Below are 22,338 nucleotides of genomic sequence, written 5' to 3' on the forward strand. Positions count from 1 at the left end.
TGATCAGTACCAAGCAAATGGATTATTGTAACAGCAGGCCGATGAATCGAAAAGACCAAAGAGATAGTCCATATGGTTTAGATCACATCATAGCAATCGTAATATGTTGACTCACAAACGTCTTTATTAATAAACAATTAATGATTTAGGACACCAAGACGGAATTAAGGAGAATGTTGAACCCAAACTTATACAGATTTCGTTGTGCTATAATAAACAGCTCTTCGATTTAAATTACATTTTATTGTGTCGATTAATTACATTCACAAATTGAGTTACAGTTTTATTTTACCTTATCTTAACTTTAGGAGGTGCGCCACCTCGATGCAATCAGTTAGCATCCAGATTGTTCGACTGTCTTGTGCAAATTATTCGGCGAATTTTTATCCATGTTGATCATCCTTCCTTCCTTCGCTCCTTTTCACAGCACCTTCGTAGTCGTGGTAGCTGTCAGACCTTCCTGTTCCAGGCGTGCAAGCATGGGCCGGTAAATATCCGCCGAGAACGGAAGCACCACTCCGCGCTGCTGGATCTCACCTGAAACGAACGAGAGGCACAAAGATAAGAAAGTAACAAAGATTAGTTTGGGCTTCCCTAGCCGGAAGTGCGAGAGACAGCCCTACCATCGATAATCATTTTCGCTGCAATCGCTGCCGGAAATCCGACCGTTTTGGCCATCGCTGAGTGACCACCCGTGGAGGCAGGCTGACCGTACACGACGAAGTTGATGCCACGCTCCTCCCGGCGTCCGTCACTCCAGCGAATTCCAACGTCGTGACGTAGAATGATTAAATCACGTTCAGTGTCCTCTGGAAAGGAAGATGTAGGTTACATCGTGAAAGATACCGTTACGAAATTAGTGGAGTTCGTTTGTGAGTGTGCTTACCAAAGGCCAGCTTCTTCGACAGATAGTAGCTAAGCGTATCCAACGGCGAACCCATCTTTACTACGGGCACATTGTCCAGCAGGCCCAGCTCCTCCAAACCCTCGATCGTGCCTACACGCTCCGCCAGCCTGTGCTTGAGGTTCTCAATGAAAATGTCCGCATCGGCCAGTCCGAGCATGTTCACCACCAGCTGTCTCCAGGTAAGCTCCGGTCCGTGGGGATGCAACAGTGGATGGGGGTTGGGATCGATCAGTCCGAGCAGCTGCATCGGTTTGATCGTGTCCGAGAAGCCCTTGTACCGGATCGTACCCCTCAGCAGCGTGTTGATGTTCGTCAGCCCGTACAGCGATTGGTACTTGGTCGAATCGCGGTTCGGGAAGCCTTCGAGCGCAAAGCCGGGCAGGAACTCGAGCTCCCGTGGCGCCGACATAAGCTCACCACCACCGGAAATTTCCACCACCTGCCCCTTGCTCAGATACTTGGCGGCGGACAGCGTGTTCAGAAGGACGCCACGCGGTGACCACGAGAACTTATACCGTAGCGGATTGTTCGAATGTTCGGGCGCTGGAAGTCCACCACAGAAGCTGACGAACGATTCAACTACACCGCCATTTTCCTGCACGTCCTTAATGCACTCCAGTGCGAGCAGATGATCGATGCCCGGATCAAGTCCAACCTCGTTCATGATCGTTACGCCAGCGTCTTGAGCGGCACTGTGCAGCGCACTGATGTCATCATTCACGTAGCTAGCCGTCACGAGATGTGTTTTCCCAGCGATACAGTGCTTCGCAATGACACTGTGCAGGGAGTATGGTAGCAGCGACACCACCACATCACTCTCCTCGCACAAGTTCTGCAAGTTGGCACTTTCGTCCTGCACGTTAACGTACACCGACTCAACGCCCTGGTACCGGTGGGCCAACCGATCAGCTTCCTCCTTGTACTGCGACGCCACCTTAATACTGACGTTGGACTCCCGGTGCAGATACTCTACCAGTGGGGCCGACACGAATCCAGCACCGAGTACCAGCACTCGCTTCTTGCCCTCGTACGATCCTTCCGTCTTGTGGCGCGATCGGTTGTTCATCTCCCGCAGCTCGTTAATGTACTCGAAGCCCGGCGTTAGGTTGCCATTGCTGCAGATGATCGCACCCTCCACGGGCTGGCAGAAGTTGTGCTCCTCCAGCGGTCTGGATGCGTCACTTTGCAGTATGTCCAGCGCGTACGGGTAGAGCAGATCTCCAAAGAAATCGGTCGCTTCGCGTGGCAGCTGGGTCGGCATGTTGTCGATCGAGCAGACGAGCACTCCCGGACCCTTGAAGCTTTTCTGATCCTTGTTACGATCCGCATCGTACAGGCAGAAGGGCGTATCGATCGTTGTACACTCGTTCATGAACTCGATCGAGCCACCCGGATCGGCCGAAATATCGCAGATCGCCAGCATTCGATGGGGCAGCGCGGGTGATCCTCGGCTCGTCGGTAGCCAGGGTGTGTTGGCCGGTCGGAGCAGATTCTTCGCGTCCGGGATGGTGATCAGCTTCGGTGCACCCACCGCCCAGTAGATACCGTTCACAATGACCGATGCGTACGGAGCAATGTTTTTGCTGAAGGTGGACACGTATCGCTCCGGGTACTGATCGTACTCCACGGGATCAAACTTGCCACCCTCGCGACGCTCAAGATGATCCGAGCGGCTCACCTCACAGCCGTACAGTTTGTTAGTGGATCCGTGTTCGGCCACCTTGCGCAGCATTTCCGGCGGTACAAACTCTACCGGCAGTTCCTGGAACACTTCCTGTGCACCTTGCGACACGTTACCGGAACCGGTGAAGATGAACGTGAGCGGTCCGATCGATTTGGGCATCATGCCGAGCGATATTTCATACCCACAGTCACGGACGGCTTGTCGGGCCATCGATGAGTTACGATAGTTGTGAGCGGGACCAACGTGCTGTAAAGCAGAGAAAGTTGATTAACGCATGAAAATAGAGACTCTAAAGACAAGTATAGAAGAGATACTACCATAAACGGGGTATGATGTCCCAGTGCTAACAGACGCAAACCGAGCCCGTGCAAGATGTTCACCATACCGGCCACGCCGGCGTACTTGCCAAAGGCTACCAGTCGTTGTCCATTACGATCCATAAGCTTCTCGTAGTCGATTAGCCGAATGTTCTTCTCCAGACATGCGTCCAACAGGGGCATGTTCGATTCCTGCGCCTTGATCGTGTGCGAAAAGAAGCAGTACGTTTTCTGGGGAATCAGAGCATCTACTGGGACCTGCTTTACGCCAAAGATGACAGAAGCTTCGCTAATGTCTTCCTGAACGGTAGCACCAGCATTCAGATAAGCCTGTGAAAGAAGGTTTTGAAGAATGGTTTATATTGCCTTATACTTCATCATCATAGGATCCTTTCTCCAATGATTGGATTGGATTTCATCACTTTCTCCACTTGTTTATTTGGGATTTTGAAACTAAATAGCATCAAATGTTATGGAGTCTTAAGATTATCTAACGTGGGGATTATGAACTAAAAATTATATATTAGTTTGTATAGTTGAATTGCTGTTAATGGGGATAAATATGTAGGTAATATACAACATTTCACTTCTCAGATGATTAGAATCTTATTAGATATTATTCTAAATCTTAATTTTATTTAATTATGATGTAGAATTCAAGCATAAGTAAAAAAAGAGACAAATTGATGAAATTGATTAAAATTATCACGCTTTAAACGACTAAATAGACTACGATCATATCAAACGATCATATCTTTCCGTTACGCTTGTTTTGAGCTTTAGTGTGTAAACATACTAATTCATGCTTCCAATAAAATGAGTTGTTTTGACCGTTTCAGTTCAACTACGCCTCATTAATACACCCTCTACCTTCCAAAACACCCGCTACAGAAATTCCGACATCCCATCCATACTCCCAACCCAGCTGACAGTAATCTATAAGCGTGTGTCATTGATAGGAATCACGGTTTTCCACCATTCGTCATTCAATCTACCACCATTCATTGAGAGACCGTACAAACCGAACCCTGTGGCCTGCTGCTACATCAGGGAGCGCTTCGAAGCGAAGCGAAGAAAAACAAAAACACAACTCTCCGAGGGTGTGTACAACAGCGCCATCAGCGCATCAAAACCAGCTTATCAGCACTCTTTAGGCTCTGCCTATGGGCTGGCGTAGATCATGCCAGCCGCCCTACTGCCGCCAGTATCTACACAGTATCTCTCCCTGGGCTGGATGGCTCGGTTGACAGGCAACCTCCGCTATCCTTATCGGCGGCATGTGCTATATCACGCTTAATCAAATTGCAATAACAACAAGCATGGCTTGAAATGATGGGTCGATATTGCGTCGATGATACGGTTTCAAGTGTCCAATGGTAAGTAACTGGCAACAGATAGTAACTACAACAGTAGGCGAGGTGGGAAACAAAGTAGCAACTAGCAGTGCGCCAATCTGCTCACGTGCGTTACTACGCTGCGTAAAAGCAGCGCAATGGAATCAACTGCCACACACTGCAACCAGCCTATCATCATCTCTGGTCTTAGTCCTCCCAGGGGGTATGGACAGAGTGGACAAACAGACATGCAAAAGCCAACAATTGCAGCAAATCGCTTGCTTATCGGAACGGTCTTTCCTCTGACGGCGAGTGAAGTTGTCTTGCGCGTAGCAAGGTGGGCGGCAAAGATGAAGACACACGCAAGGACGCAAGTATCAACGGCAGCGAGAAATACAAAATTCCTCCTCTGTGCACGTCACTATCTCACTCGCAGCCAGTGTTCTGGCGCGAGTGTCCGGGGGCTTAAGCGGTGATAAGACGAAATGTGTTGCCCACAGTTTATGTCCAATGGAAAAGTTTGTGCATGAGTAGTAGTTGTTGCTGTCGTGGTTGCTGCTGCCACTGGTTTCAATTGGTTGCTGAAGCTGTTCAATCGTGTCGCGATCTTCAACTTAAATTACTCAACCCATTAAGATAAGGGGCACGCAGAAACGTTGGCGCATCACAGTTTGCTGCTCCTGCTCTGCTCAATCCTTGGTAACAGTGTGTAGATGCGATGTAATGATATGTTCCTATTCGGACCACCAGTGAGCTGGGAGCGATAGACACCGCGTGAGGACACTTACCTGCATTGGGTAGGCTCGCCTGTTCGATGGCTGCACTATCACCTTGACGCCCTGCTTGATGAGTTTTTTCACGTTCGCGGGTGAAAACGAGGCTCGACGTTCCCATACTGATTGATCTTCACGTCGCAGAGCGATCACTTTTCCAGTCTGGGGAAAGGAAACGAAATAGCCACAAGTAGTAGCAACTTTAGTAGGCCACACTAACTACGCTTTAGCTACAAAAAATACGTGCTGTAAAATCCTCTAAACGCCCCTAGTGGACCTCTATTTGCCTATCAGATTGGTCTGGTCGCACAGTACGTATCAGAGCAGGAGACTGGATGGTTGCTTACATGTTTGCCACGAGTAAAGTGTCGTGCTGATAAGTGTTCACTACATTTTAAAATACGAAACATCTTAGCGGTTCGGCGGTTGGAGTAGGACTGACGACGCCTCAGCTTAGCTCAGCTGCCGAAGGCTCCGCCGTATCAGGGAATACCGGAGGCGCAGCGTGTGAGATGACGATAGAGCATGGAGAGCACTCTGGAGAATCGAGCATTATTGATAGTCTTTCGAGATTTGCACCGAGCCGGGTACTCGGACATCTTGGGCGAACCATGCTGATGCGTACGAGCAAAGAGGCCACAAGGCTAGCGCTGCCTGGGCCTGGCTTAGGAATAATGCATTGATAAGAAAAGCCGGCCCGTCAAAACTGCACTTGAAAATGGTTTGCTATTGTGTGTAGCTGGCGGCGGTGTAAAGTTTGCGTGAACAATGTGGAATAATTTGACTTTAAATGTTTTTATCTTTTAAACTGACATATGTTGTGATAACAAATATTGAAATAATTGTTTCAAAAGGCAATTCAAGATTCGAATCGAAAATAAGGTTTGCGATCTAAACCCTGGATGGCAGTGGCTTGTTTAGATTTATGGGAGCTTGTTAATATTATGTGGGATGATTCTTTACCATTAACACCATCCTTCATAATTCATTTCGCACTTTATTTGCTTCTGTTCTTTAAAATTTACATAATGTTTCACCTTCCCAACTGCCAGTGTCTTATTGATTTACCCATAGCAGGATAGTCAGTCCTCTGGTCTTGAACCCATGTCGTTAAGTCGTACGAATAATGAGTAAAGTTGATAAAAATCGGAAGTTGACTCCGATAGAACTCCGACCATTTTGGAACCAACTTGGAAAGGTAGGTCCACTTAACATTATCCAGAGTCATTTGGATTCGTCTGGAGTCGTCCGGAGTCATCCAGAGTCGTACGAAATCGTCCGGAGTCGTCCGGAGTAGTGATGTGCTCTTCGGAGCGCAGATTCAAACTTTGGCAAAATGGAACCACTGGATGCGCCCGGAGTCGTCCGGAGTCGACCAAGGTCATCCGAATTAGCCCGGAGTCATCCGGAGTCGTCCTGAATCGATCAGAGCAGGAAATGTTCGGATACGTCCAGTGTCATCCGAAATCGTTCGGAATCGGAGTCGTCCGGAGTCGGCCTTCGAAACAAAGGCATGTATACAAAGTGCACGCGCAAAGTGAAAGACAAAAAAAAATAACAAAATGAAATGCCTGATAACAATTACATTGCACCGGACGGCCCGTGATGAGCCTCCAATTTCGATCGACTCCGATCAGCTCTGGATGATTCCGAATGTCTCCATTTCCAAACGACTTCAGACGACTCAGACTCCGAGCGGAACTAGTGATTCCGATTTTACTGATGTCGGAATCGGACTAACAATGGCTCAAGTCAGATTGGAGTCGTGAGCACGCTTTCAGAGAGCACATCGCTAGACTCTTTCACGAAACCGTCCCATTTGAGCCGCATAGAAAATCGTTTAAAAATCGTTTAAGAAGTTTTTGCTGCAAGTGAATTAATCTCATATTTATTTCTATAATGTTCTTCAATAATTTTATGATTATTATTTAATACTTTAATTTAATGATTAATTTAATTTTAAGAAAAAATAAAAATATTCAAACATTCGGGCCTTGATAACATAACACTAACAAGGTAGTGCTTTTAAAGTTGGTAATACCAAATAAGTTTGGCTGGCATCGTCTAATCACTAAAATAAAAAAATTTAAATAATGTTTATGTAATAATTTAACCTGCACGACTTAACAATAGGCCCGTCGTGGGTTCAAGTCTAGATTGGACCGACCCTTCGTAGCAAGAACTGACTATCCAGCAGTATGGTACTGAATGTGTCTCGAAAGCCTTTATTTCTGCGTCCGGCATGTCCGCGTACGACGCTACCCTAACTAGAGAAGCAATAGTTAACACAAAACAAAATATTATTTAAAAGAATTATAATACTGTACCGAACATTTTTGTCAGCGGGGAACAAATGTCGGTGCAAAAATTCTACCCACCGTGCAGCTGCCAGCACTGCTGTCAACGCACGGACCGAACCATCGCTCGGGGGCAGCCCACTGTGCGCGCCTCGACCAATCAGCGAGCACCACAAATTCCACACTATACAAACATTCGGAAACCAAACCCCGAAGCAAATAAAGCGACCCCGTCTGGTGTGCAATGGCCTCGTCAGATCCGCTGAACGAGTAACTTTCTCAATTTTGTTATCAACGCGAAACGAGAAGAAAGTGCTGCGACCGTTTTGCTACACGCAAAATATAATACCGCCTTGTGCCGCCTCTACACACACGTTTTTCTGGTCGTCCGCTTGTGTCGTCGTCCCCGGGTGTGGTGTGCACGGTGTGAAAGGATCGGAAAATCGGATTTTCATCTGTGTTGTTGTTTTTTGTTGTTGCACGTTTGCATTTGGTACGTTTTTTCTCCTACCCCAGACCAGGCAGTGGAGTGGAGTGGTATTTGCACCAAGTCCAATCGGAAGAAGTGCGTGCGAGTAGGCGTGTGTGTGCATCGGTCGTCGTGTGGCTAGATGTGAGTTTGTTGTTTATTACGGTGCAATAGAAACAATCGCAGTGTGCAGCGACAAAGTGTCAAGGAAAATCGTCGGAATTGGATTCCGACCTAAGCGTCCGTGCGAAACGACTGTGTGTGTGTGCGCGAGTTTTTACCTCGAACTTTTGCGTCGGTCACACGGCTGACCGTGGCATACAGCAGGAAGTGACCGAGTGTGTCTGTGGCGCTCTGTGTGCCCTGTGCACGCGCGTCCGTGTGCGTTTGTGTAATTAAAGTTTACCCCTGCAGTCGTCCGGGCGGTTCGTAAAACTTGCTGCAGCACCGTGCCCCGTAGCAGTAGCAGTCGGTCGAAATTGTAGTGCGAAAAGAAACGGGCGAGGAGAGGAAAGAGCAACTCTCCATCGACACTTTGTTTTGGTTTTCTAAATTTAGCCACCAGCTAGCTAACCGTTGCGCTCATCTCATTTCTTTTGCCTACCGAGCGAGGCCAACATATTGGCAAACTCAACAGCCGAGGACGATTGCATTTTGCATAAAGAAAAACACAGAAGTTCCCCAAGAAAAAGGCAGCAAAGTCCCGACTACGCAATCACAACAACCAGACCTTGGACGGAGGGTGTTGGTGGTGGCGCAATAGATTCATTTCGTTTCGGAAGTCGGCGACAGCAGAAGCAGGCAGCAGCGAGTGTGTCTCTCTAATCAGCAACTGCTCCCCGAACACACAAACACACGGAACGAGGCAGTAATAGACAGACGAACACAGACACGGGGCTCGTCAACATCAGCAAACGGCACGGAGTACCCTCCTACGACGACCCTTGTGGACCTCGAGTTTTGTTTCGGGAGGTTTCCATATATTTTTTTTACCATCGGTTCGCCTCCCTCGTCCGAACAGAATCGTCTCAAAAACAAAACGAAAAAATACACACAACAACAACAAGATAGAGGTTCTCCCCGCAGTGTGGCATCGTAAAATAACAACAAAACAGCTGTAGTGGTGTGGATACAGTGCTGGCGAGCGTTTGTGTAAAGTTTTACAATACATCTCATCAGATTCTGCCACCACGAACGACAGGAACCATCCGTGCGCTGACCAGTTGGAAAGGTTCTGCCCAGGGGTAGAGTGTTGTCACATCAATTATCCTCCGCAGCGTAGAAACGTCCGTGTCTCAGCAACCAGAGATCCCAATATACGCGCCGTGCAGTGGAACAATCATCTTCGTCATCGTCGCGCTGCTTGTTTTAAAGTTGAAGGAATAAAACCGGAGACACAACCTTCTACCGTCAACAAACACCGCTGCAACATGGATGTAACGCTGATCGTGAAGGCGTCCAATCAGCAGTGCGAGGACCTGACCATCAAATGCGAACCATCCTGGACGATTCGCCGACTGAAGGGCCACCTGACGGAGGTGTACCCAGGCAAGCCGGTAAGTGAGAATGGGGCAGACAGACGGACAGCCAGTCGACCTTTTGTTTTCATTTGCTCAATCATCTCACAATCACCTCCCCCTAACCAGGGCAAAAAAACAATCCTTTTTGGTGGGAAATTGCTTTCTTTTTTTTTCTTGCTGTTCTTGTAGCACACATGGCACAAATCGATTTTCGCTAAAAAGGCCACAACAGCGACAGTACAACCCGGGTGGTGTCGTCTCTCAATGGCAGCCAGTTAATGAAAGGATGATTCACAGACCCCAGCGCACACTAGCATATCGATTACCGTTGGCGACGGCGGCGGGTACACGTGACAAATTGCTGGACTCATGCACGTATCCGGCGACCGGGACTGTCCCGTATGTGAGAACGGGCTCAATTAACGGCTAATGATGCAAAAGGGGGAAGAAATGCTGTAAATAGGAGGGATGACCGGTTCGATTTTGTCTTGAACAAACGGCGGTCACCTTCGACACACACACACCAACAAACGCTAACGGGCCCGATCAGCCCACACAGTGAACGTTGTTTGGACACGTGTAATCACACAGTACAGAACAGCAAAAAAACCAGCTGTACAGATTTAATGCTATGCGTGTGTGTGTGTATCGGTCTGTGTGTGTGGATATTCTGTTTTTAGTTTTTGCTCTCCTTCCTTCTTGTCTCAACAGCACAGACGGTAATTTAAACTGCAGCGAGAAGATTCTAGCATATCGATCGACACAGGAATGAATGCGTAATTTGAAGATCGCATCGCGGCCCCGCGCACGCTAGATTTACTTACTTTTCAAAGCAATGGCGCACAGTTTTATTGCATCATTCGTCGCCGGCAAGAACATTCCTGTGCCAGTGGCAAATGGTATTTGATTTATTATATCTCTTCCATTGGCCCGTTTTTTGCTACTGTTTGGGAGGAATTGCGAATAAACTTTTCCATCCAGACAGTCCCAAACATAGGCAGAAAGGCAGAGAAAGATAGGGACACGTCATTGTTTTGTAAATCGATTATTGTACCAACAACCCCAGCAACTCGGATGGCATGGCATAGGGAAATAGTTCATTCTTGGTACCTGATGGAATGCAAAAACGGACAAAAAGTGTTTTCCATTTCTTGTTTTATTAATCAAACTTTTACGATTTGTTGTAATATTATTATTTTTTTGCATCTTCTGTATACTTCCATTGCCATTTCAAGTATGTGTAATTGCAATTGTGCAAAATCTGAACTGTGTATATGTGTGTATGTAAGGGTGGAAATTCCCCCAACACAGTACAGTCTTTGTTTGATGATAATTAAATCGATCTGTGGCGAGAGATAGTGCTAATCTCTGTTTTTCTTGTTTTTTTTAGCACTGTTACTAGTGTTTGTACACAAACTGCTTAGCTGCGGTTGTGCCAACTTACCGGACGGCTTGAGTTGTGTGTTTACATTGTTGTGAGAGTTGTGAAATTATAATTATTATTTTTAAATTAAATTACATCAGTTACACTATTAATCAAGCTTGTAATACAGAGTTTTCCAGTAGTTCTCATAGCTGTGGGACACTTTATTGGAACCTTCTTACGTGAAATGAAGTTGCACGCTTGTTGGACATATCCACTAGGAATTTCCAAGGAGGCTGTCCAAAAAGGGGTGCCATAGAGTCCAATTTCCATCACATGAAGTTCACTTCCCAACAAGAAAGAGTTAAGCAAGTGTCTCACAACTATGAGATCTTCATGGAAAATCCTGTAATAGATACATGAGCTCTTTAACAAAATGCTTTCAAAAATTTCGATGGCCAGCAAATAGAAAATCTCCAAAATGCAAACCAAATCACCTAAGCAGATTCGAAAACAGATGTCGTTTAACTTTTTGTACCAGTAAATGAAAAGCCTCCACGCACCGTAACCTTGCAAAATCTCGGCAGCACCTTCTGTATGAGTGTGGTGAGCCAGCCCCCCCTGTGTAGTGTGTGCTGAGTGCTGCAAGTACGTGGCCCTTTCCAGTTGGATAATGATAAGAGGTTGTGCGAATGTGTACCAAAACAGTAAAAATAAAAAAGGAAACTTTTAATGGTTGTAGTGTGGACAGCCGTTTGAAATACGGTCGTTTCCATCGCCACATGATAACGAGCAAACTGTGTAGATTCGGTGTGGTGGTAATAAACATACGAACCAACGTCAGTATAGCATATGGGGAGGGGAGAGAGCACAGTAGGTTTTCAATAACACTGTGATTAGGACGGAGGTTTTGAGGAGATTTAGGAGAAAAAAGACTGTTTATAGTTCATATTCTGTGTAGGTGTAAAGGGAAATCGAGTAGTTTGAATGAACATCAATACCACGTCCCCAAAACTGGCTGTTAATGTTGTAGTGTTAGTTGACGTGGAATGCATTTACACTTTCGTCGCAATTTAATGTTTATTTTCCTTTTTCCCTTTTTTCTTTTCTCTGCTCTCTAGAGCACCGATGAACAGAAGCTGATCTACTCTGGCCAGCTGCTGGGCGATAGCGTGGTCCTGAAAGACGTCCTGCGCCAGTACGATGGACAGCAGGCCCACACGGTGCATTTAGTTTTCACGCCAAAGAACAGCTACTACGGTGGGAGCAGCAGCAGCAGCGGCAGTAAATCGAACAGCAACAGCAGCACCAAAATGGCTTCGAACGCTGCCAGCAGCAGCAGCAGCAGCAGCACGGCAGCGTCCGCCGGTTCGAGTGGCACTGCCAGCACTTCGACCACCTCGGGTCCGGGCGTATCGTACGGGCAAAGTTCACGTGAAGGTGTGGGAGAAACGACGCTGGGCGACGGTGCGAGTGGCGATGGTCTACGTCATCGGGGGGTATCGCAGCCGGGCAGCGCGCCACGAGCTAATCCGCGACCGTCACAGTTTGTGGAACAAACGGCCGCACTGCAGGCGTACATGCACACCTACATGCAGTGTTTGAATCAATATGTGAACCTGTAAGTATATTGGAAACGTTGTGGTCATTCTTCCACCAGGCTCTAACGGGTGCGCTTTCCTTCCCTCTCACTTTCCAGCATCAATGAGCAAGCGAATGTAAATGCGGTGCAGTCGGGCAGTGCACTACCGGGCACGGCCGGAAATGCCGCAACATCGACGACGACTCCGATCGCATATCCCCTTTCCGGTGCGCAACCACCGTTCCCGAACGTTCCGTTCATGCCGATGGTACAGCCAACGACGATACCGGGCGCTTTCCCCAATCTTGCCTACTATCCCTGCATGGCGACGGCCCCGTATGCCAGCGGGTTCCCTTCGTCCGGCAACATTCCAGCCGCTGCTGCTGCCGCTTCCAGTCCGGCCGGCAATGGGGCAAGCAATTTCCTACCCACCGCTCCCGGGCTGCCGATGCCCACCGGCCAGCAAACTCCCACCACGAGCCCGATTGCTGCCGGAGCGTCGGCTACAGCGGGAGGAGAGGCGGGCGACGGTACGGCCACGGCGCCAGGCACGAGCGGTGGTGAGGTGGTAGCAACGGCGGCTGCCGAACAGCAGGGAGCGGCAGGAGGTGCGCAGCAGGACGGTGGACAGGCTGGTGCTGGTGCTCCGGCCCGTGCCCGCCGCTTCCCCAACATTGTCGTGGAGGAGCAGGAAAACAATGACTGGCTGGATGTGTTCTTCAGCATGTGCCGGGTTGGGATTTTGATCACCGTGATATACCTGTACTCGTCGCCGATACGATGCCTAACGGTTCTCTTCATCGGTGTGATGTTGTATCTGTAAGTATAGGAGTACATTAACATTCCTGCCCTCGCCCTATATCCTTAACGCAAACGCTGTGTCTTTGTTGATACTTTCCCAGCAAAAAGCATCTGGATCGTTATTATCAGGCCGACAGGCGTACGCCCCGGGTGCAGCCGGTGGCACAGGATGCGGCACCTGTCAGGGAGCAACAGGAACCGGTGGCCGGCCAGCCAAACCATAACAACGTACCTGTGCAGAACGCGGAACAGCTGCCGGCACACGAACCCGCTGCTGCGGCGGGCACGTCCGGTACGGAGAGCGCTACCAAGCGGGAAACCAGTGAAGCAGGTCCTTCCTCATCGCGCAACAGCCAAGAAGCATCTACCAGTGGCAGTACAGTGGTGCCCCGCCCCCGCACTGGTCCACTGAGCCAAAACGCGGAAGCAACCGCCGCCCCCGTGACGGAGCAGGACCAGCACCAGCAGGAAGCAGCACAAGCGGCGAGCGTAGCGAGCGATGAGCACGGTACGGCGGAGCAGCCCGCTGCCGAGGGCCAACGGATGACGTTCAACGATATGACGTCCTTCCTCGGCACGCTGGTGATAACGTTCTTTACCTCCATCATTCCGGACACACCGGCGGCGTAAATGGGCGGCGTGTGCTCTGCTCTGAGCTTTTCGGTAAGCTTTTCGGTGGTGTACACTGTTATTGTTTCTCTTTTCTAGTGTTACCACCACTCTTTACATCTTCCTGCGCTCCTGGTTTGTGAGGCAGGGAAAGAAAAAAAGGTGGATGCTTTTCTGTATACCCCCTCTTATATATTACGCGCTCTACCGCCGCATCCGCGTCATATTACAGGACCCACGTAGCTTACAAAAAACGGAACGGGAAGAGCCCAGAAGCTTTGTACAGTTTAGAATTATACCTAGCGAGAAAGGAATTTGTGAGGGAAAACCAACCACACAACAGTCCAACGAATTCGGCACACCTTAACAAAATGGGCATTTTTCGCTATCCCACAGGGTGACGAATTTAGTACGTCATCTCCTTATCAGGACCTATAAAAGATAATCGCCGTGTGTATGTGTGTGTTTACAGGGTTATTCATGAGTGCTCATAGCACTTCATTGGCTCTTTCTTGTTGGGAAGTGAACTTCATATGATGGAAATTGGACTGCATGGGACGCTTTTTGGACACTCATTGGAAATTCCTATTCGATTTGTCCAACAAGGGTGCTATAGAGTCCAATTCCTTTCACCTTAAGTTCATTTCCTATAGGAAAGAGTCATGAAAGAATCCCACAAGTATGAGAATCCCTTAAACACTCTGTATTGACTATTTTTTTTCCCTTGTTTTAAATGCCTTTCCCTCCTCCCCCATTATATGTTATTTAATACTTTATGTTAATTGTGGCCCATGCATGTTGCGTGTGCTAGCGTGGTGTTAGCGCCTGTAGGGATGAAAGCTAGAACCCTTCTTCTTCCCATTGTGTACGTTAGTCAGGATATGTTTCTGTGCAAAAAAAAAACTCGCAGAAAGATAGTTGTTCTTTCGTTCTTTTTCATGGTGCTCTGTTTAGGAATCGGATTGGTTCGTATGTAATATTGTGCAATTCCAAAGGATTGCTGTACAATTTAAATCACAATTCCCATTTTTCCGCTCCCAATCCTCCTCCGTAACCCCGGTATTATAATGTAAAACACTATTCGTTTCAGCTTCCCGCTGGAAGGGAAAAGCTGGAGCAAGCTAAATTAAAGGGCAAGCAAAGAAAAAAAATCGTTTTAGCGATAGGGGGTTGCGTAGTACGAAGAGAGTAAATGTAATAGAGATATTACGTGTACATCATTTAAACAAACAAAAAACCCTTTACCGGATTTAAGGGGGGGGAGAGAAAATGGGAATAATAAGTAGATTGGAGTTAGGGCGCACGTTCTATAGCTTTAAGCAAAAGTGGGCAGATTTCGATTGTTAGCACGGACTAACTAAAAAACTAAAAACAAAGGCATCAAAATCAACAAAAAACATTAGGAAAAGAAAACACAAAAATATTTAAACAAAAAAAGATGTATAATAAAGCGTAGGGAAAGATTGTGTTGCCTCCCCCCGTTTACCATATTTCTTGATTTTTTACTTGTTAAATCATTGTGATTGATGTATTAATTATGAAAATAAAGCAGTAAAAAAACGATGTAAACATAGTAACGTTAAAGGGATTGGTTAAATAAGATAAGCGATAAATAGTGAAATAGAAAACATTCAAACAGCATTTAATAGTTATAGAAGCCATTTGTGAACAATTTAACTTTATTACACTTTATGCTTTTAATTAAAAAGAGGCGGAAATATCCGGGAGAGAGGCGACAAAAAAAACAGAACCCTAACGACGACGTTGTGCACTCTAGAAGGATCTAGTAGGCTGCCCTCTCTCTATCTCTCTCTATTCGTTTTGCATGAAACGGTGTGAGTGTGGTTCGCTAGCGGTATCTTATCACGATTTTTCACTCGCCTCGTTCGAAGTTCCACCGCCATTGTTTTCGTCCTCGTCGTCATCGTCATCGCTTAGGTCGTCGTCCAATCCTTCGAGGTCTTCTTCGAGGAACAGGTTCTCGTTGATCGGTGCCGCATCGTTTGCAGCCGCCCCATCGGCATCGCCCTCAGCGGCGGTAGCGTCGGCAGCAGTTCGACTGGCCGCTTCCGCTGCCATCTTTTCCCATCGATCCGTTTCAGCGACCGTGCCGGTGTTATCGACCTGCAAAAGGGGGGAGAAGAAGGCTTGTAGCTTGGTGCATTTTGGCACTCTCCACCTTCCACTTACGTCCTTGATGTTGAGACTGAGCATGTTCAAATCCAGCTCCCTGTATTCGGTTGTATCGTCATCGTCCTCGTTGCGACCGTACGACTCGACCGCCTCGCCATCGTCCGCACCGTCGTCGATCAGGTCCGGATTGAAGCTGAACATCTCCCTACCGGACAGTCCGTTCTGTCGGCCGGCCTTGAAGTCCTTCAGCTTGCGTTCCTCCTCCTTCTGCAGCTTGTCCTTCTTCTCCTGCAGCTTGCGCTTCTTCCACGCCAGGAACGATTCGAGCGTGACGCGCGTCTGGCTCGGCCCGAGTGCCGCCCGCTCGCGCTCAATCAGATCGACCAGCGATATCTCCTCCTTCTGTGATTCGGCCTTCTTTTTGTCCTTCTTCAGCACGTAGCCGGGCGGCAGGGCGTGGCGGTAGATACACTTCTCGCCATTCGGGCACTCCCAGAACCAGCCGTACAGCGAACGTTCGACCGCGTCGAGGAAGTATTTGCAGATCTACAAAAAAAAAAAGTGGACGTATGTAAGGAAACTGCAAGCACGGCCAAATGCAAATGCACCTACGATAGTGGTCGTGGGCATCGTTTTCTCTTTGCCGTGCTTCTTAGCCACCACCTCGGCCAGCTTCTCCTCGGACCAGTTTTCGATCGTATCGTTCACATCGGCGTCGCGTATGTCGACGTGTATCGATCGCTTCTCCGACTTGCGCTCCACGGCCGGGTCGTGCGAAAACTTGCACTTGTCCCCCTTCGTGCAGGTGCCCTGCTTGAAGAAGGCGCACAGCACCGACTTGGGATCGGCGCCCGCCTCCAGCTTCTGCGTCGCGACCGGCTTGAACAGCTTGGCCAGCTCCTTCTGCTCCTTCAGCTTCTTCTCCTTTTCCTCCTTCTTGGCATTGGTGCCCGTGGCAAGGTTATGTTGGCCGCCACTCTTCACCTGCTTCTCCACCTGCGAGATGAACTTTTGCTGCTTGGCTCCTTTTTTGTTTTTCAACCCGAACGTTTTATCCTGCGGAAATGGGTGAATAGGCATTTTTAGCCACACATATTAATGTATTCACTCCACACGGTTTCGAGTCGGAGCATCGCATCGGGACAGGCAGTCTCCTTTCGTCATCAATTACCTCAATGATTTTCTCCTTTTTCTTCGCCTCCGTCTTCTTCGAGGTTGAAGGTGCTTTCTTTGGAGGCATTTTCCTGCCGGTTATGTCCCTGTGGGAAGTCTTTTGCTAGGGAAATTTTTAGTAGAAAACAGGCAATCTGTGCAATGGAAATGGCACAACAATTCAGCCAAAAACACGCACGGCGACCAACTTGCCGAAAGGCGACGTTTCGCACTAACAGCTCCTCAATGTGACAGGCGATGTTTTGGGTTTGACAATCCCAAACAGTGTGACCAGATTAATTTGGCGGTTTTCGGTAGGAAAAACAAAAATCGCAAAAGCTTTCGCGAAAATCGCAGAAGTTTTTGCGAAAATCGCAGAAGTTTTTGCGAAAACCGCAGAAGTTTTCGCGAAAATCGCAAAACTTTTTGCTAAAATCGCAAAACTTTTTGCGAGAATCGCAGAAGTTTTTGCGAAAATCGCAGAAGTTTTTGCGAAAATCGCAGAAGTTTTTGCGAAAATCGCAGAAGTTTTTGCGAAAACCGCAGAAGTTTTCGCGAAAATCGCAAAACTTTTTGCAAAAATCACAAAACTTTTTGCGAGAATCGCAGAAGTTTTTGCGAAAATCGCAGAAGTTTTTGCGAAAATCGCAGAAGTTTTTGCGAAAGTTGCAGAAGTTTTTGCGAAAATCGCAGAAGTTTTTGCGAAAATCGCAGAAGTTTTTGCGAAAATCGCAGAAGTTTTTGCGAAAATCGCAGAAGTTTTTGCGAAAATCGCAGAAGTTTTTGCGAAAATCGCAGAAGTTTTTGCAACAATCGCAGAAATTATTGCGAAAATCGCAGAAGTTTTCGCGAAAATCGCAAAACTTTTTGCAAAAATCGCAAAACTTTTTGCGAGAATCGCAGAAGTTTTTGCGAAAATCGCAGAAGTTTTTGCGAAAATCGCAGAACTTTTTGCGAAAATCGCAGAAGTTTTGCGAAAATCGCAGAAATTTTTGCGAAAATCGCAGAAGTTTATGCGAAAATCGCAGAAGTTTTTGCGAAAATCGCAGAAGTTTTTGCGAAAATCACAGAAGTTTTTGTGAAAATCGCAAAACTTTTTGCGAAAATCGCAGAAGTTTTTGCGAAAATCGCAAAACTTTTTGCGAAAATAGCAGAAGTTTTTGCGAAAATCGCAGAAGTTTTTGCGAAAATCGCAGAAGTTTTTGCGAAAATCGCAGAAGTTTTTGCAACAATCGCAGAAATTATTGCGAAAATCGCAGAAGTTTTAGCGAAAATCGCAAAACTTTTTGCGACAATCGCAAAAGTTTTTGCGAAAATCGCAGAAGTTTTTGCGAAAATTGCAAAACTTTTTGCGAAAATCGCAAAACTTTTTGCGAATATCGCAGAAGTTTCTTCGAAAATCGCAAAACTATTTGCGAAAATCGCAGAAGCTTTTTCGATAATCGCAAAAAAAAATTTGCGAAGTTGTTTTTGCGAAAATCGCAGAAGTTTTTGCGAAAATCGCAGAAGTTTTTGCAAAAATCGCAAAAGTTTTGCGTAATTCGCAGAAGTTTTTGCGAAAATCGCAGAAGTTTTTGCGAAATTCGCTGAAGTTTTTGCGAAAATCGCAGAAGTTTTTGCGAAAATCGCAAACTTTTTGCGAAAATCGCAAAACTTTTTGCGAAAATCGTAAAAGTTTTTGCAAAGTTTTGCGTTTTTGCGAAAATCGCAGAAGTTTTTGCGAAAACCGCTTAACTTTTTTTTTATCTGTGTTATCTGTGATATCTCATTTAAAATTGACAGGCCTTTTGATAAAATCGCATCCGATGGAGCACAGACACGGGCCTAAATCGGTATTTCTGGTCACTCTGATCGCACACTGTTCGATGTTTTTTATAGCGCCGTCTCGCTCTATCCACCGCCGTCGAACGCAAGGTTGTCACCAAGGTGGATTTAAAAATATCAGGTGGTGGACTCTGGTGCATTTTGACAATTCGTCACTTGACGTAAGGTCCCCAGGATTCAAACTTTGTTTACATTTATTAAATTTGTTCATTTAATTTATCTACCCCACTTTTTTCGATTAAGTATTCCTTAAAAATATATTTTGGACTTTTTGAGTTCTTATTTAACATTAAAACATCGATTAAAGTGTATTATTTTGTGATATTCCATGAATTTATTCTATAGTCCCAAAGACCCTTAGCCAACACCTGATATTTTTAATCCACCTTGGTTGTCACACTTGCAACACGTTCGATAGCGCACCTTGGTGTAAATACTTCAAAAGTCCGTCCTTTTTGGCCATGTGGTCCGGCCCGTAGCGTAGCTGGCCGTGTTTGTTTACATCCTTGGAAAACGTAATTGTTCGCAGTGGGTAAAGGATGGTGCGCCACAATAATCAGCTGCCGGACAATTTGCCGCAGCTGCAGAACCTGATCAAGCGCGATCCGGAATCGTACCGCGATGAGTTCCTGCAGCAGTACCACCATTTCCACAGCGTGCTGGACATCTTCCGGCTCGAGCCGGACAAGGAAAACAAGAGCCTGTGCGAGTCGATCATGTTTCTGGCGCAGATCGCCCAGTGCTACCTGGACGACCTGAAGGCGTTCCCGCAAACGCTGGTCGATCTGCTGAAGACGCACTCGACCACGCTCGATCCGGAGATGCGCAACACGTTCTGCCGGGCGCTGATACTGCTGCGGAACAAGAACCTAATCTCGCCGCTCGATCTGCTGGAGCTGTTCTTCCAGCTGCTGCGCTGTCCGGACAAGGCGCTGCGCACGTTCCTGGAGAACCACATCATCAACGACATCAAAAATATGAACGCCAAGCAGAAGGACATGAAGCTGAACTCGACGCTGCAGAACTTCATGTACACGATGCTGCGGGACACGAACCCGAAGGCGGCCAAGATGTCGGTGGACATTATGATCGAGCTGTACCGGAAGCAGGTGTGGAACGATGCGAAAACGGTGAACGTGATCGCGAACGTGGGCTGCTTTTCCAAGTTTACCAAGGTGCTGGTGGCGTCGCTCAAGTTTTTCCTCGGCACGGACCAGCAGGAGGAGGACGAGGATGAGGAGGACAGCGACCGGGAGGTGGACCTGAAGGGCATCATGATGGCGGCCAAGGTGAACAAGAAGACGAAGAAGCGCAAGAAGAAGGTGGAGGCGGCCAAAAAGCTGTACACGCAGGCCCAGAAGAAGAAGAAGCGCCCGGTGGCGTTCAACTTTTCCGCCATCCATCTGATACACAACCCGCAGGGCATGGCGGAAAGCCTGTTCAAGCAGCTGCAGGACGGAAACGAACGGTTCGAGGTGAAGCTGATGCATCTGGACGTCATCTCGCGACTGATCGGCATTCACGAGCTGTTCCTGTTCAGCTTCTATCCGTACATAACGCGGTAAGGGAAAGCCTTGACCCGGTACCATTAGAAACCTGATTGATCATCGGTAACCATTTCCTTGTTTCCCCCCCTTTCCTTTGCAGCTTTGTGCAGCCCCATCAGCGGCAGGTCACGCGCATACTGCAGTTTGCTGCCCAAGCGTCCCACGAGCTGATTCCGCCGGAAATCATCGAACCGGTCATAAAGACACTGGTCAACAACTTCGTCACCGAGCGGAACTCGAGCGATGTGATGGCGATCGGGCTGAATGCGGTGCGTGAAATCTGCGTCCGCTGTCCGCTCGCGATGAACGAGGACCTGCTGCGCGATTTAACGATGTACAAGAACTACAAGGAAAAGTCGGTCATGATGGCGTCGAAGGCGTTGATAATGCTGTACCGCGAGCAGATGCCGACACTGCTGGCCAAGAAGGACCGGGGCCGACCGACGGAAGCGAGCGTGGAAATTAAAGCGAAACGGTACGGCGAGATTAATGCTGCGGAGTACATCCCCGGCACGGAAGCACTGCTGCGGGAGGATGCACCCGAGCTGGAGGGGGATGCTGGGCCGGATGGGGACGGGTCGGATTCAGACTGGATCGATGTGGACAGCAGTGAGGATGAGTTCGAAGCCGCGTTGCGTGAGGAGAAGAGTAAGAAGGGTATCACGATGATAAAATCTTCCAAAAATAAGAAAAAGGAGGATGAGGAGGATGAGGACGAAGAAGAAGAAGAGGAGGATGAAGAAGACGATGAGGAGGAAGATGAAGATGAAGATGATGAGGGCGACTGGGAAGATTGCAGTGATGAGGAAGAGGAAGAAGAAAAGAAGCAAATTGAAGAGCAGAAGCAGAAAAAATCGAAAAAGCGAGGAAAGTACAGGCCGAAGAAAATCCCCACTGTAACCAAGGCAACCGCCGCTAGCAAGGAGGCGGAAACAGTTTCTGAACAACCGGCCGAGGAAAACCCAGGCGAGCAAACGCTTAACACGGCCGAGGCGATGCAGGAGCTGGCGCTGACGAAAATCTTTACCGACGCGGATTTTGCGCGCATCGAGCAGGAGCGCGTGAAGAAGCAGGTGACGCACCACAGCCGCAAGCGGCAGTTGGAAACGGAGCGCAGCGAGTTCGTGAAGCTGGACGCGATTGAGATGATCTACAAGCGGCGCAAGGCGGACAAGCAGGCGCGCGTGGAAAGCATGCAGCGGGGGCGCGAAGATCGGGAAAAGTTCGGCTACAAGGACAATCGCATGAACCCGCACTGCTCCAAGACGAACCGCGAGAAGCAGAAGAACAAGAACTTCACGATGATCCGGCACAAGGTGCGCGGCAAGGTGAAGAAATCGTTCCGCGACAAGCAGATGTCGCTGCGGAAGCACTTGCTGCACGTTAAAAAGATGAAATAAAGCGCTGCGGTTAGCTGTTTGGGCGTCTACTTTTGAAGGAAAGTAGTGCCAATGCAAAAAGAACTGTGTACGTCATTTTAATGGATATTTAGCTTTTTTAATTAATTGCAACATGAAACATTAACTGCAACATCGGCTCCGGCATCGGAATAGGCTCCGAAATCAGAATCGGCTTCGAAACCGATTCGGTTTCGGCATTTTCATAAGAACTCATTCTCATTCCGGAGCTAAAATCCATTTCTGGAGTCAATCCTGATTCCGTTACCGGAGCAAATTCCGATTGCCAGGTCGATTGGAATTGGCTCCGGAATCGATTCTGGAATCGCTTTTGGAAATGGAATTGATTCCAGCATCGGAATTGGCTCCACAATTGATCCTTATCATGGAATCGGGTAGGTCCAATTCTGAGCTCCCATCACTAAATTGAACTTTTAAATACTAACGAGTCCAGTAGTTTATGCATGCGATCGGCTCTTGAAGTAATAAAGCTTCTTTTAAATCTTGGCTACACCTCAGAACCGCTATTATGATCTTACATCACGAGAGAGTATTTGAAAAACATTCAACATTTACTGACACTTTACGCTTTCTCACACAAATTGGAGAATTAACGTTTTTATTCCTTA

At 47.7% G+C, this 22,338-nt stretch overlaps 4 protein-coding genes across 4 annotated transcripts; 2 read left to right on the top strand and 2 right to left on the bottom strand.

The window, feature by feature from the left end:
• Positions 1 to 223: 223 nt before the first annotated feature.
• Positions 224 to 5,472, bottom strand: LOC121596677 (alpha-aminoadipic semialdehyde synthase, mitochondrial). The gene is made up of 6 exons (XM_041921813.1): positions 5,363 to 5,472; positions 5,031 to 5,177; positions 2,909 to 3,238; positions 887 to 2,837; positions 624 to 809; positions 224 to 537 (listed from the first exon to the last, which is right to left on the bottom strand). The coding sequence occupies exons 1-6, from the start codon at positions 5,423 to 5,425 to the stop codon at positions 422 to 424; spliced, it is 2,793 nt and encodes a 930-aa protein (XP_041777747.1). The 5' UTR covers positions 5,426 to 5,472; the 3' UTR covers positions 224 to 421.
• A 2,017-nt stretch (positions 5,473 to 7,489) lies between these two features.
• Positions 7,490 to 14,879, top strand: LOC121595717 (homocysteine-responsive endoplasmic reticulum-resident ubiquitin-like domain member 2 protein). The gene is made up of 4 exons (XM_041919898.1): positions 7,490 to 9,337; positions 11,786 to 12,285; positions 12,364 to 13,065; positions 13,149 to 14,879. The coding sequence occupies exons 1-4, from the start codon at positions 9,212 to 9,214 to the stop codon at positions 13,675 to 13,677; spliced, it is 1,857 nt and encodes a 618-aa protein (XP_041775832.1). The 5' UTR covers positions 7,490 to 9,211; the 3' UTR covers positions 13,678 to 14,879.
• A 418-nt stretch (positions 14,880 to 15,297) lies between these two features.
• On the bottom strand, positions 15,298 to 17,189 carry LOC121595718 (zinc finger CCCH domain-containing protein 15 homolog). The gene is made up of 4 exons (XM_041919899.1): positions 16,961 to 17,189; positions 16,402 to 16,845; positions 15,847 to 16,335; positions 15,298 to 15,780 (listed from the first exon to the last, which is right to left on the bottom strand). Exons 1-4 carry the CDS (start codon positions 17,027 to 17,029, stop codon positions 15,520 to 15,522), a joined length of 1,263 nt encoding a protein of 420 aa, XP_041775833.1. The 5' UTR covers positions 17,030 to 17,189; the 3' UTR covers positions 15,298 to 15,519.
• Positions 17,190 to 19,194: 2,005 nt separating this feature from the next.
• LOC121596772 (protein SDA1 homolog) lies at positions 19,195 to 21,772 on the top strand. Its single transcript, XM_041921989.1, has 2 exons — positions 19,195 to 20,326; positions 20,413 to 21,772. The coding sequence occupies exons 1-2, from the start codon at positions 19,305 to 19,307 to the stop codon at positions 21,710 to 21,712; spliced, it is 2,322 nt and encodes a 773-aa protein (XP_041777923.1). The 5' UTR covers positions 19,195 to 19,304; the 3' UTR covers positions 21,713 to 21,772.
• The last annotated feature ends 566 nt before the right edge of the window (positions 21,773 to 22,338 follow it).

Source organism: Anopheles merus, chromosome 3R, assembly GCF_017562075.2.
Source record: "Anopheles merus strain MAF chromosome 3R, AmerM5.1, whole genome shotgun sequence".
Classification (NCBI taxonomy): Eukaryota; Metazoa; Arthropoda; class Insecta; order Diptera; family Culicidae; genus Anopheles; species Anopheles merus.